Source organism: Aptenodytes patagonicus, chromosome 2, assembly GCF_965638725.1.
Source record: "Aptenodytes patagonicus chromosome 2, bAptPat1.pri.cur, whole genome shotgun sequence".
In the NCBI taxonomy this organism is placed as follows: domain Eukaryota; kingdom Metazoa; phylum Chordata; class Aves; order Sphenisciformes; family Spheniscidae; genus Aptenodytes; species Aptenodytes patagonicus.
The window spans coordinates 110,124,531-110,138,978 of record NC_134950.1 but is presented as its reverse complement, the minus strand read 5'-3'; the positions used below and the strand labels follow the sequence as shown (position 1 = coordinate 110,138,978).

The 14,448-nt window shown below is 36.3% G+C and overlaps 1 protein-coding gene across 1 annotated transcript in view; it reads left to right on the top strand.

Moving 5' to 3' along the window:
- Positions 1-14,448, top strand: part of CUL1 (cullin 1) — a 55,543-nt gene that overhangs the window by 23,344 nt on the left and 17,751 nt on the right. The window contains exons 3-8 of the mRNA XM_076330743.1: positions 4,420-4,594; positions 5,803-5,970; positions 7,019-7,069; positions 8,137-8,227; positions 8,931-9,094; positions 12,978-13,140. Of these exons, the coding sequence (XP_076186858.1) occupies positions 4,420-4,594; positions 5,803-5,970; positions 7,019-7,069; positions 8,137-8,227; positions 8,931-9,094; positions 12,978-13,140 (812 nt within the window). The remainder of the gene's footprint in view (positions 1-4,419; positions 4,595-5,802; positions 5,971-7,018; positions 7,070-8,136; positions 8,228-8,930; positions 9,095-12,977; positions 13,141-14,448) is intronic.

Below are 14,448 nucleotides of genomic sequence, written 5' to 3'. Positions count from 1 at the left end.
AATTTTGAAGAAAATATGTAAAGTTGTTCTCTAGTAAATATAGTAAGCTGTGTTGCTTGTATTAGAAGTGGTTTTACAAGAATACAGAACTTCCATAATCTTTCCTAGCAATTTTCTGACCAATATTTCCAGTAACTTTGTATATGTTGTTCTTGTATGCCTTTGGTGTAATCTAGGAAAACAAAAATTTTTGGCAAAAGTGGAACTAATTTCAACTTGTTCCTGTAAGCTAGCTGTTGAGGTGACAGAGCACTCAGCATAGAGTTAATTACTGCTTTAGATCTGTGAAATAGTGAATTTCTGACTAAAATTGATCTTTATAATAAAGAGACTGGAAGTAATGAGAGAGAAATTCTGGTTAGAGAGTTGTTCAGCTTTTCTTGTTGTAGTTGCATGCTTCCTCCTTTTCAGAAACCTTGTTGTTGCTTCTCTCTGCCCTATAGTTTTGTGCTACGTTGTATTAATTCTGCTTCCCTTTCAGTTCCTTTTAATTTTACATATCTGTTCCTCAAGCAGACTTACTCCAGTTCTGTTAATTTTTCATAGCAAAATGGAAAAACTGTGGGGACCCAGTTGTGCTGCTGAAAGGGGAATCCATTATTACCTCAGCAGAACTGTTTTCTTTATAAAAAATTTAAGATTAGGGACTCATGCGAAACTGAGTAATTTGCACCCATCAGTGTAAAATCTGAGCGTTTTCCTGTTGTGTGTTGAATTACAAAAATGATACTTGTCTCACATAATTTCTGTTTGCACTTACTCCCAGAGGAAAAAAATGCTGTATGGAGTGTTTTGGTACTTGCTGGGGCAGAGGGTAGATTAGAGGTGGCCGTGGCACGCTCAACCTTGTGTTTTGATGGCATACTTGCTCAAAAAGTATGTGCACTACTACTGAAAGAGTCTGTTTCACTTCCTCTGTGTGGACACAGAAGTTCAGATCTGCTCAGCAAAGGATCTGGGAAGAGGGACAACAGTTAGTTGACAACAGCGGCAGTCACTTCCCCAGTCCAAATCACTGGTTGCCTGCATGAACTCCTATGCTACTGGAAAAGCAGGTGGCAAGTAAGCCCTCCAGGTGGGTTGTGTGTCAGGATCATTTCCTTCAGTGGAAATGATCTCCTACAAGACCATAAATTCATTACGGTGTAGCAGCGTGGGAATGTTTGTTTTTTTTTTTTTTTTTTCCTTTGCACTGCCCAGCTTTAGAAACGAAGTCAAGGTTGTCAAAAGCAGTGTAAATTATATTGAAGACAAAGGTGGTAAAATTAATTTGTCTTTGGCTGCTTCTTGTATCCCCTTTTGAAGAGTTTCAGAGAAGAATAAAGTTCTGAAAAAGATTTTTCATCTTAAACAGCACAATGCTGAATCAATTTATAAACTTCCTTGCAGTCTTCTACCTCAAATTTTAATTTAGATAAGTAAATGTAATTTCTCCTTAACTGTAAGGAAGGTGTAGAAGTTAGAGGAGATTCATCTCGATCTGTTCCTCCTGTAGATGGTTTGTCTGTTTGCTGGGCCAAATCTGAAGTTCAGCAGCCAGAAGCTTGGGGAGCAGTTCAGCTTTACTGCGGTACAAACGATTCTATTGATGAATTTAACTTCTCTGCTTGTTGTAGTATGCGAATTGCTATGCAGAATTGTGCAAACACCCACAGAAATGTTTCCTAATAGCTGTTTGGATATGTATATGGCTTCCAGTGTACGAAGCAGTTGAGGGGATTAGTTAGCAACCAAGAATTCTTTTCATAGCGTTCCCCTTGTGATTCTCAGATGGGCTGTCATGTACTTCGTTGTAAGCAGTGCAAGTCTGATTTTGTTTTGAATATGTCAGTCTTTCTGTCAGTGGTTGGCTTTAGCAGATGGGGACACAGATTGTAAACAAAGTGTGAGAGAGCATTCTTTTATGTATAATATGTCAAAGAGTTATTTACACTTACAAACTGCCTTCTGCACAGGCAAACTAACTTCAGTTTGACTTGCATAGAACAACTAAACTAGAGCATTTCAAAAGTGCTGTCTTGGACACTTTGGCTAGCAAGTCTCAAGCCAGAATAACGAGTAAAGAGGGGCATTACTGGTGTATTTTTACTCCAGCTCTGAGGTGATTACTGTTAGGCATGGAAAAAAGGTCTCAGTCTCTCTCAATGTTTACTTTACAAGGAATCCTGGTTTTAATAGTAGAATGTATGGGGTTAGAAAAAGGCTTATGTCTTCTAACCTTTGTCTTTTATTTTTCTGAAGGCTGTTGTGATTATTCTTGGAGAAGAACAGAAAGAATACTTTCATCAGGCAGTATTCACAAAACTGCAAGAATTACCTGTCGTCTGGACAATCCTTATATTTCTAGGCTTGCTCAAAGCCACTTGGGATAGGATAGTTAGGGGAAGAAGGAGGCAAGACTGCCAACTGGGTGTTTATGAATCAGCCCTAAATTTCTTGTATCACGATGGAGAGACTTTCCATACACAGTTCAGAGGACCTTATATTAACTATTTTGAAGTTAAACTGTGAGGTAAGCCCTGCTTTTCTTGTTTGTGAAAAGAAAGTAAGTTTTGTATCTAGAGAAAAATTGTTATGCTGTGTGGCCTTCCTCCCTTGAACAGGGAATTCTGAAATCGAAGCATAGATGGTAAAAGTAGCAACAGTGCCAGGAAAGTTGAACAAACAAATGACTAGGAGCTGGAAGAAATAATTAATGTCCAGGAAATAAGTGGCTGATAGAGATAAGAGGCTGATAAAAGTTCAGTTGCTAAGCACAAATGAAAGTTTTATGTTATTGGTTGATGTCATGGGAAATCTAATTATTTGGCACCTGGATGAGGTAACAGGTAAGAAGTAAATGTATGCTGTATGTTTTCAGAAAGGGTTACTCTTAGGCAAAGAGCCTAAGAGCCTTACTTTTTTGGACAGAATGTGATGACTTTCTGAACAAGTACATGAGTATAGACCGTGAGCAGGCTTTCCTTTCAGTTTGACACAAAGACCATGAGCCTCTTTCCTAGTGGCTTGCAGGATACTCTGATCCTTAAACCCAGCTTAAGGATATGATTTGTCTGTGAAGCTTTTTTTTTTAAAAGTAGTTACAAGGGAGTTAACTGGGTATTTTAAGAGATTTTTCTGCTTGAGCTTTACTGTTTAAATACTAGAAGCAAGTCTGTTCATAATGACTGTAATGCATCATATATTTGGGGTTTATAATTTTCTTGGTATTTAATTGTGCTGATGTCTTCCATTATATTGTGCTGGGCTTTCTGAAGGAAAAGATAAAATGTAAATCTCAGCAACGTATTAATTTCCAAATATATGGCATACTGTGGAGGAAGCCTGTCTGGTGGTTAAAGCTCGGCCCATTAGTTAAAACACAAGTTAAACCAAATTAGACCTTCTGGATTGCTTAATGCCGTGTTCTCTAACAAGGGATGTGACTCAAAAGCCTGCCCTAGGACTGTCAGTAGAAGCGTGAGTGCTCAGTAGCTTCGCTTCTGTTGGCTAATTGTTTGCCGGGTGAGTCATTAGGGTAATTTTTATTGTCAGATCTGAGTCCTCATCAAGTTGAATTTGAGTGCTACCAAACTAGTTTATTTTCCTTGTTTCTGGAGTGCAGTTTCTTTCAGGATGCTTTCTTATTTGAAATGTTTCAAGCAATGTGACTTCCACGTATTACTTTGGAAGAATTCTGATTATTTGAATGTTTTAGATCAGAAAACAGAATGTCTTCTTGAAATGTTATGTTAACAGATACAGCAAGTCTTGCGGGCTGTATTAGTATGAGAGGAAAAATTATTGCTACCGCATACTTAAGCGTTGGGATTATCCTTGTAGCCTAAAATCGGTTTCAGTGAATCTCATCGTAAAGTTCTCTTATGGTGTGCATTTGAGTGTGTGTATCTCACTATTACTGCTTTCTAGGTTTGTTCCCTGTCTGCCAGTGTTAACTGGCCAAATCTTTTATAAAGGAGTGTGTTTGAAAGAAAGCAAAAATATTACCCTCTGTGTTTTCAACAACTGAACGTTGCTTGAGGCTAGTGTTGAAATTTCCTGTTCAAATGAAAGCTTATGTATTTGTAGAAGGCCAATATAATACATCAAATAAATGCCATTTAAACCTTGAAAATAATCTTATCAGCAAATTCCACTGCTTTGTTTTCTTGGTGGTCTTGCTAAGTAGGTGTTAGGTAAATTTAATGTTGGCATCAGTATTTGCAGTGCAGTCTGACATTTCTGCTGCAGATAATTCTGGTGAAAATTACTTCATTCTCGTAGCTTTGGTTTGATTTTGTGGGCTAGTGCATCTTGTAATGTATTATGATTAAGTAACTTATGGTCATATAAAAATAGCTTATTGAAATTAACATTGTTTTCCATTGTATTTTTAATGTCTCATACTGGCACATACATATTCCTTAACTTTCCTGTCAGTCATGTTTATAACTACTGTACTAGTGTACACCAGTCTAATCAAGCACGGGGAGCTGGAGTACCTCCTTCTAAATCAAAAAAGGGCCAGACACCTGGAGGTGCTCAGTTTGTTGGCTTGGAATTGTACAAACGGCTAAAAGAATTTCTGAAGAACTACTTGACAAATCTCTTGAAGGTAAGATGGGACATTAGATCAGTCTGCATTTGTATTAGTAATATGGGCTGGGTTGAGAAAAGCTTGTATCAACAAACCTAGAGGTGTATACGGCCACTGGAAGTAAATTGAATGATCTTGAAATTTGCTTTTGTCTCCATTAGCTGTTAGAAACTTTTGTAGGCTTTACTTCGGGCATAGATCAGTCGCTAAGTGTACCTGTTAGCTGCTTTTCCTCTTCAAGCCAAAGCGGCATTTCTGTGTTTTGTAGAAGTAACATTTATATGCCATCTTAAGCTGTCCTGTATCTTGAACAAGAATGGCTAGACTTTCTAACCAATTAACCAGCATATTAGTAATGCTGAAAAAATGGTTGCCTGAAATGTTGAAAATGCCTGATGGTAGCCATTAATTTAATTTAATAAATAAACTACTAATAGAGCAGGATATTGGACTGCTTTGTAAGAGAATGGTTCCTAGTTATTTTTAGAAAGGGTCTATGCTTTTAACTTTTGGGATTTTAGTTTTGAGCAATAATAAAAGAATTCTTGGTGTCCTATCAAGTCTACTGTGTAATTAATTTATGAAGCTGCATAAAGGTGTCTGAGGTCTTATCCAGAATGCACTCCTGTTTTTATTCCCTTCTCCATTCAAGCACTAGTGGTCCAGTTTGGAAAGATACTTGAACTTCCATGTGTTACAACTTTATCTTCTTTTTTTCTGTAACAAAAACAAATATGATGCCATACCCATTTCCAAGAATACGGGGTTCCATTTGCTACCTGACAGGGTCCTGGAGAAGACCGCATCCACACTCACTTGTTTCAGCTCCACAAGTAGCAGCAGTGGGAGTGGGTGGTGTATTTTATGGAGATTGTCACGTTGAATGCATTACCATTGCACTGGCATGCTTTACCCAGCACACTCATCAGTGTCGCTATCTGTTTCTAACATGGTGCCATCTTGCTCTCTCTCACAGGAGGGACGGGAGTGTCTTCTGGAGCTTTGTCTATGCTGTGCATTTTTTTTTTTTTTAACCAGTGTTCCAATTTCTAAATCTCATACAGGCCTTGTGCTTTATTAATGTGGAAGTACCTGTATTAGCACTATGTTTCCTATAAATACATTGCATGGTGTAGATGTATTACACAGTCAATTTGTACACCCTCATATATCTTGTTTGTACCTTAAAATTACCCAAAAGTACTGGCAAACTTTTGTTATTTCAGGATGGTGAAGATTTGATGGATGAGAGCGTGCTGAAATTCTACACTCAACAGTGGGAAGATTATAGGTTTTCAAGCAAAGTATTGAATGGGATATGTGCCTACCTCAATCGACATTGGGTTCGTCGTGAGTGCGATGAAGGTCGTAAAGGAATATATGAAATTTATTCGGTAAGTAGCTTTTTGAAGTGAGTGACTTATCCATTCCATCTGTCATGTTTGCATTATCATCCTGCAGATCGCTCCTTGAAACTTGTATGAAGTTCATAGAAGTTTTGAAGAAGTGGACAAAGTGGAAATCTCCCCCCTTCCCGTACTCCCACCCCAGTATATCTGTAAAAATTCCCTGGGTCTAAACCTGTGAGGTGTTCAATCTGCCTTGTACGTATTGGGACTACCAGTATTAGACTGTTGAGGGTTGTCTGTTTCTGACTATTTGCTGCTTATACCGTTATCTGTGTGCATCAGCGTGACCTTGTCATTCCACTTAGAATTCAGTCAAGTGTTTCAAATATAGAATGGAGAAGTAAATTGCATTTTTTTTCTCTTGACTTCAATACATCTCTACAAATTTTTTAGCATCCAAGCTGCTAAGATTCAGTCAACATTTGGTTTGTAATATAAGTTATTTTGGAACAGTTCTGAAAGACTGATATGTGATCTTGATAAATTTTTTGTAATGTAAAGTAATATAAACAAGGGAAGAACATAGCAGAAGTTCTGTATCTCAGATAACTAAAGTATGGGTTTTTTTATAAAGGATAAAGCAGGTGAAGCATTAGGAAAGTGATGTGTTATTTTACTGCTTCACTAAAATAACTTTGCATATGGTAGAAAAACAGTTGGTATCCTTACTTCCTTCCCTCTTAACTTCACTAGCCTAATGCTAAGGGACTGTCAGCCTGAAAATTGCCAACAAAAAAAAGCTGTATGTTGTCAAAGTAACTTGCAGGGTTTTGTTAGTTTTCAGAGTTGGCAGTGGATCACTGTCAGAAAAGGGGACATCTCAGGTAGAGTTAGTAATAAAGCAAATGGTAATTTTATTGTGAAACAGTCTTGTTGCATGAGAAATGTGTATGCCAAAATATAATAATTTTAAAAGTTCTGATTATTTAGCATACTACATCAGCTTTCCTTAAGAAGTTATCCTGCATGTATATGTGTATATATAAAAATATTTTCTTTATTCCATCTTTCATCTTCCTTCCTTTGCTTCTAGCTTGCCTTGGTGACCTGGAGAGACTGCTTATTCAGGCCATTAAATAAGCAGGTATATATATATATATAAAAAACTATAGTGTTATTTTATAGGGTTAATTTTATATATTGTCAGTAACTGTTTCAAGGAGAATTTGGAGGATGGAGGGGTGGCAGACCCAGAAAATAAAAAGACCCTTCTGCTTCTCCTTTGTGATGTTAAAAAGATAAATATTTGGGGGGAATGGGCCTTTCTCTGTTTGTGTGGTTGAACCTTGATACCAAGACTGTTCTGTTATCTCTTTGCTGAGAGGACCCTTGCCTTTTGTAAAAAAAAAAAAAAAAAAAAAAAAAAAAAAAAAAATTAAGGGCACTTGTCTTAAATGAAGTAACAACTTCAGCTGTTTCCAAGCCAGGCAGGAGTACAGGCTGATGGTCATGTCTTAAGGTTTGAGAGTCAAGATTGTGTGAGAACAGATAGTGACAGGCTTGGGATTTTGGTCTCTTCTAATGTTACTGTGAATCTTTAAATTTGCACTGATCCCTGGGAGATTCAGGTCAACCAAATATTTTTAATTAGTGAATCAGCACCATATAAAACAAGACATTCCATCACAATGAAATATTATATTTATGTATGTTGATTTCACCCTTATTTACCAGTACTTCATGATGAACAGACTGTATTATATTATGAAAATATTCACTAGATTTCAGTTTAGAGGAACAGCAGTTGCAACACATTATTTATCAGCATAAGCCAGTAGCTTTCTTTGTGTAAAGTACAGGTGGTTAGTTCAGCTTTTACTGCAAAGTTTTCTTATATTTCAGGTATAAAACAAAGAGAAGTTTGGTTTAGAAGGTGCTTTTTGAAATTAAAAAAAAAAAAACAAAAAAAAACCAAAAACCAAACCAAGCACTTTCATACCCTTTTACAGCTCACCACTAATCGGACTGTAATTACCTTGTAGAAATTAAAGGTGTAGCATAATCTGTGATGTCTGTAGGAATTTTATATGTTCAGGTGTCCTTAAATTTTGTTCTCAAGGGGCTTGATTTATCTTGAATATAGGAATACACTCCTGATTAAATACTGTGCTTTCTCTGTGCTTGACTTACATTTAATCCCTGTTTTCTAAGGTAACAAATGCTGTGTTGAAATTGATTGAAAAGGAAAGAAATGGTGAAACTATCAATACAAGGCTGATCAGTGGAGTTGTACAATCTTATGGTAAATGAGATTTCTTTAAGGTTTTATTACTCTCTTAAAAATAAATAAATATATATCCCCTATCAGAGCCCAGAAGTAGCATCCCACCTCCTTGGATGTCCAGTAAAGATTTTTACAGTAAAATAAACGCAGTTATATATTGTTTAACTTCATGTTTGTAGAGACACTTGATGCAATTACAGTTCGTTATACCATATTTGTAAAGCTTGAAAGTGCAACTGTTAGACAAGAGAGTTCATTGTTTACAAATCAGTTATGTAGGAGCTAAATCTGGATTGGGGGAAGCATAGTAGTTTACAAAGTGGAGTGGGATTGTTTTTTCCCATTTGCATGAAACAGAGTTTTGCCATGCACATTAATGACCAGTTTCATTAATAAAAATCATATATGCATATAATTTGGAACTCTTAAGAGGAAAAAATGGAAGGGGAATTTGAACTAGCTTTTGAGATAGTGAAGTTTTCTAAACCCTATCATCCATTTTGTAATGTATCAAGAAGTGCAGTTTACAGGAGTAATGTCTTGTGCTGCTTATTTTTTAAATGCCAAATAAATGTATACTTTTAAAAGTTTTAAGAAGTTGTGCTGATACTGTCCCAATTGATTACCTTCATGTAAGTTAGAAAGGAGGGGCCTGTTTATTTGCAATATTTGTCATAAAAGACAATTTTGTCATTACTTGCTCTTTTTTTCTTTTTTGTAGTGGAGCTGGGGCTGAATGAAGATGATGCATTTGCAAAAGGACCTACACTAACTGTCTATAAAGAATCCTTTGAATCTCAGTTTCTTGCTGACACAGAGAGATTTTATACACGAGAAAGTACTGAATTCTTGCAACAGAACCCAGTCACAGAATACATGAAGAAGGTAAGTTATTAAATGAGCTTTGTGATTATTTTCTGGATACAGATATTTTTTAGAGGTAAAGTAATACAAATTCTTGGCTTTTGTTATCAGTTTCTTAAAATGCTGATTATTTTGAAATTGATTGAAAACAATTAGCTCTTTTTCCCTGTGATGATTTGCTTTTATGTTTATCTGGTCTGAAGTTTGTCTCCTTAGTGTATTTCAGTAAGTACAATGAAAGTTCAAAGCTTTCTTAATGGGCAAAATGGAAGAGAATGTTAAAATAAATTGAGATTCTGTTAGACTTCAAGACACCAAAGTAGTCATTCTGCTTTAGACCTACAAGTTTACTGTTCCTATACAAGGAACTGTGTGTTGGCACATTTATTGAAATCTCTTCCTGAGCAAGCTCACCAAGGTAGTAGATAAACAATTAGCTTTAATTCTCTCAGAATATTTTGATGTCATGAACTCTACACAATACTTCTGATCAACAGAGGCCAGATTTAGATTCTTAGATAGCCTCTGGTTTGGGGGATCCCAGAAACGGCAATTAAGGGCAAGCTGGATAAACATTGACTATTTCTAGCCTGGTTATTGGGTCAGTCTTACTGAATGTGAAATAGATAGGTCATCTTCCATCTTGGACAGGTGCTGCTTTATATATTTTTCTCGGCATGTTTCCTCACTTCCTGAATTGCTGCTTGTTTTTTCCCTTTCAGTTTAATTTAAAAAAAGAGAGCTTTCTGAGTATGTAATATACAGATACACATCCCTCCCTGCAGTGTCTTTGTGTTTCTTTTGTGTAACTCTTGCCACAGAACACTCCTGTCTGAGTCTTGGCATTAAAGTCAATGTTTTACCCCTAAAAAAAGAGGGAGGGAGGAAGTCCTAGAAATAATACAGTAAAACGAATCCTGCTTTTAGTGCATTGGGATAGTTGCCCGGTAGTTCCCAGACCTACCTATGTTTACTTTTCTGTTGTTGTTGAATTAATGATTTTTGCTACTTTCCTTTCAATTTCTTGTCTTTATTTTCATCCTAAAATACATAAAAACAGAGTACGGGAATTTCAGTCATTCATAACCTGAATGACTGACTCATCCAGGCTTCCTTGGTATGGGACAGTAAAAAGCTGTCTGAAGGTCATTGCTATTTCAAGAACTAGAGATTAATCACAAGTAGAAAGAACTTACCAGACCTAAACAATCTTCAAAACTTCAAAAATCCACAAAAGAGCAACTCGCTTTGCTCGAAGCTGGTGTCGAAGCTGAAAACACATACAAAGCTAGCAGAAGGCAGGGGAAATCTTCAGCAAGAAAGTGTGTAGCCTTAAGTCTCTGCTCAAATTCATATACTAGAGATATACACAAGCTATTTGGGCTGTTCGGCATCTCCTTACAGATAATGCGCATACATTGAAATCAAACTGAACAAGAAACTGTTTTCATTACTCATTTCCTGGGATTTAACTGATGAAACTGAAAAAGATGTGTATTAGACTCTACAGTAAATATGATCAGAGCTTGCACAATGATACAAACCAAGGGATGTGACCTAACAGAAAGGGGAAACATGAATTGAAGCTAAAAGCTAGTTCACTGGAACAAATTGTCTGATCTCTCTAGTCTGCATGCTCTGCTGGAGAGATCAAGAGAGGTCATGCAAGTTTTCAGAACTATTAATTTAAAATTCAGATAGGTTTGTCCTTCAGTTTTATCTTACTTCATTATGCATAAGGAATGCTTAATATTTTTTTACTTAAACGGGACAAGGCAGTTTTGTAAACTTCTTAATTATTTTTTTCGGTTTGGGTATTGTAATCTTGCATGCCACTTAAATGCCTGGAACAGAGTAGTACTCCCCATAATTATTACTCAGGTATTGCTAGAATTAGGGTTCTTTCCTGTTATGAAACACCTTAAATGAGACTGATGTGAAAAGCTGCAAGTTGTCTAGCAGTCACGTGGCATACTCGCGGTAAGAAGATCTTAAAAGTCATGTTGGAAGTATGAACTACGAACAAAGATATCTGCTATTAGTACGCTTACTTCACTTTCTCACTGAAGCACTGTGCATTGAGTTCTAATTGGGGATAAATAGCACCACAAAATAAAAACAAAAGGAAACCTGTTGGAGTACCTTAGTGCACACCAACATAATATCAGCGTTACCATGATACAGTAGAATTCTGGTTGTTTCTTGTAGAAATCTTAATTAGAATTAGGATATGAGTATGTAGTTATACAGGCAGACTTACTGAGTTTAGAAGGATTGTGACTTTTTCTTCTCAGGCCAGAACTCATGAGTAAAGCTGGCATGGCCTGATGTGCTGTAGGGAAAAAGGTCAGTATATCTTAAGACTGTTCCTTGAAATAGTCTCAAACTGAACTTTTGATCTTTATAGTTAAAACAGCCAAAGATACTGTTGTGTGAACTAATTATTTTTCCCTTGTTTCTGAAATACGACTTTAAAAGGAAAACAGAATTATGAGAACACAAAAAGTGAGAGAGTATAAGCAAATTTGAAGTCAGAGTGAATGTTTATTTTCATAAAGGAGCTCAAAGTGAGAGTTGACTGTTAACTTTAAAAGTGAAGGCCTAAGGATATTTTAAGAAGCAGCATTAGAAGTGGCAGAATTTCCTGAACTTCAGAAATACAGAACGGGTTAAACGTAAGATAAGTAGTCCTACTAGTCTGATTCCAGTTTCCAGTGTTCATCAGAAAGATTTGCTGCTATTTGCTGTCATTAAGGAAGTCAATTGTTATTCCTCACTGGTAAGAAACTGGCAAGTACTCTGAAGCATGAACTTATATCCCTTCCCAGATTCCCGCCCCCCCCCCCCCCCCCCCCCATATTTTGAGCTGTACTGCTTTAACTCTAGGAGACCGTAATCCAGGACCACTTCACAAGAGCTAAGTGCAAAATTATTACAGAAATGAGTGAAGCTAACAGTGGCAGAGATTATTTAAAGCCATCTGTGTATGATGCAGTGTACTTGCAGTGAAATTGTTCTTTTTTGTTGTTGTTGTCCGTAATATGATCTTTCATGCTTAATCAGTATTCTAAGGTACTAGAAAAATGCATTAATTTAATTTTCTTCTCTTGGTGGCGTTACAAATTTAAATAATTTGGACTGATAAGGGGACATATGCACTTTATCCCTAATAATATGCTGCAATTACAGATGGCTTGTAAAGCGAATCTTTAACACTCTTGCAAACAAAATAGAGGTAATTGTTATACGAACAACTTCAGTTTTACATTCTGGCGTAAGTACTGTTCCTCGAGTGACATTTAGAATTTTGGTTTGCCGGGAAGATACGCATATGTAGCATTTCATATGCCAAATTAAATGCTAGTATAATTTAGATGATTGTAGATTATTGGGAAGCTTTTCTGTGTAAGAATATAGATGAGAACATTCAAATAAATTTGTCATGGACATACTGTTAAATTGTAGTTTTCTGCCTTTTAGTTTTGCGGAGGCGTGAAATATATTAATGTTTGTCTTAAACAAAACTACCTCTGTAGCTGGAGAGCTTGCTGATGCTAAAACTGCCAGCATCTCATGTCAGCAGCTTTCTCTTTTTCTGACAGCAGATTTCCATCTGTAAACTTCTTACTCAGAAGCAACAGGAAAACAATCTTGCTGTGATTCTACCCCCCATTTAAACAGTATATAATATTATCATCAACATAAACATCAATTCCATATGTATATTATGATTCCCAGAAAAATAACTGCTTAAGTAGGTGGACCATAACACCTCATTAGTGAGAGGTTTGATTTTGTTGTTGTCGTTTTGTAGATTAATTTACTAAATAGTCATCTGTTTTCTGCTGTTGGATTTCTGTTCTGCCTTCCGTACAGGTTTCATGTTTATCTCTCTGTTCTGTAGGCTGAAGCTCGCCTTCTTGAGGAACAGCGTAGAGTTCAGGTATATCTCCATGAGAGCACACAAGATGAGTTAGCACGAAAATGTGAGCAAGTACTTATTGAAAAACACCTGGAGATATTTCATACAGAGTTTCAGAATTTGTTGGATGCTGACAAAAATGAAGGTAAGGAGATTCAAACATTGGTTTAGGCTTAGAGCTCCTCCCTGATGATTTATGAATAATGTTAAATTCTGGTGATAGCGAAATGTGATTTGTTCAGGAATTAGATTAAGAGAGAAGATAGACACTAAACTGATTGACAAGCAGCTTTTGATTAAATTGGGATGGCTGAGGATATTGCCTCAAGAAGCCTATTCCGATCCCAAATATTAAGGCAAAACAGTACTAATTTTGATTTCTCTTCACATGGCTGGAAGAGCTTCAAGAGCACTTGAGCTGTCTTTCCAGCAGGAGCTGAAGCTTGCATGAGAGACATGTGAGGCGAAAAACAGACCAGTAGTCTTACCAGCTATTTCAGTTTAATCCATGGATCTTTCTGAGTCAGCAGTGAGAATTTTAAAATCCAAGTGGTCTAGAAGTATGTATAGGAAATGTTAAAAGAGGAATAGAAGTAAATAAGGAGCTTCTAACATATAGTATAGAAAATATATAAAACTGCATATAGATCACAAGGAAAGGTTGGAAATTATTAATTGATGAGACAATTTTAGCTGTGAAAATGAGTCTTAAGTGCCACTAATGGATCAAGTTTATACCTTCACAGAGAACACATAGAATAAAGACTTCTTCAGCGGTTCCTCTAAAGTAAAGGTTATCAAAGAGTTTAGGTATCTTTAAGGAATTGTCAGTTGTACTGGTTTTTATGAGTTTCTTCAGATGTTAATGCTTAGCACAAAGTAAGAGTCAAAACTAGGGCCAAATAATTCCTGTGCACTGTGCAGATGATAAGGATGAATGGTGTTTCTGATTTTTCCAGTTGGGGAATTAATTAAATCTATATAGGAAGGCAAGGTAAGGCTCTATAGCTGAAATACTACTTTTAAGAAAGTGACAGAATTTAAGAGATACTATGATTAAGTTACTATTGATGATACTGTTCATTTGAGAGTTGTGAATTGCAACTATGACTCTGTCTTTTTATATATCAACCTTAAAAGAGCAACTATGAATAATTACTGTAATCATCATGTTGATAACTAAGAGATGCTTCAAAATAGAAAAGGGCAATTCAGCATGATTAATAGGTCAGAAGTTACCTGTTTCAAATGTAAATAGAAGATTTCTGTCCTGTACTAGTATTTGAGTCAGATGTTGTTTGTGTTTGCAAATAAATGTATTTACTCTGTAATTGGAAGAGATTTTGATACAGATGGGTGTTGACTAGTAAAATGACTTTATAAACGTCTTCAGGCAATAGAAATAGTAATAGCACAAACAAGAAAATTTTTCTGGACTCAGGAGGCCTTCCCA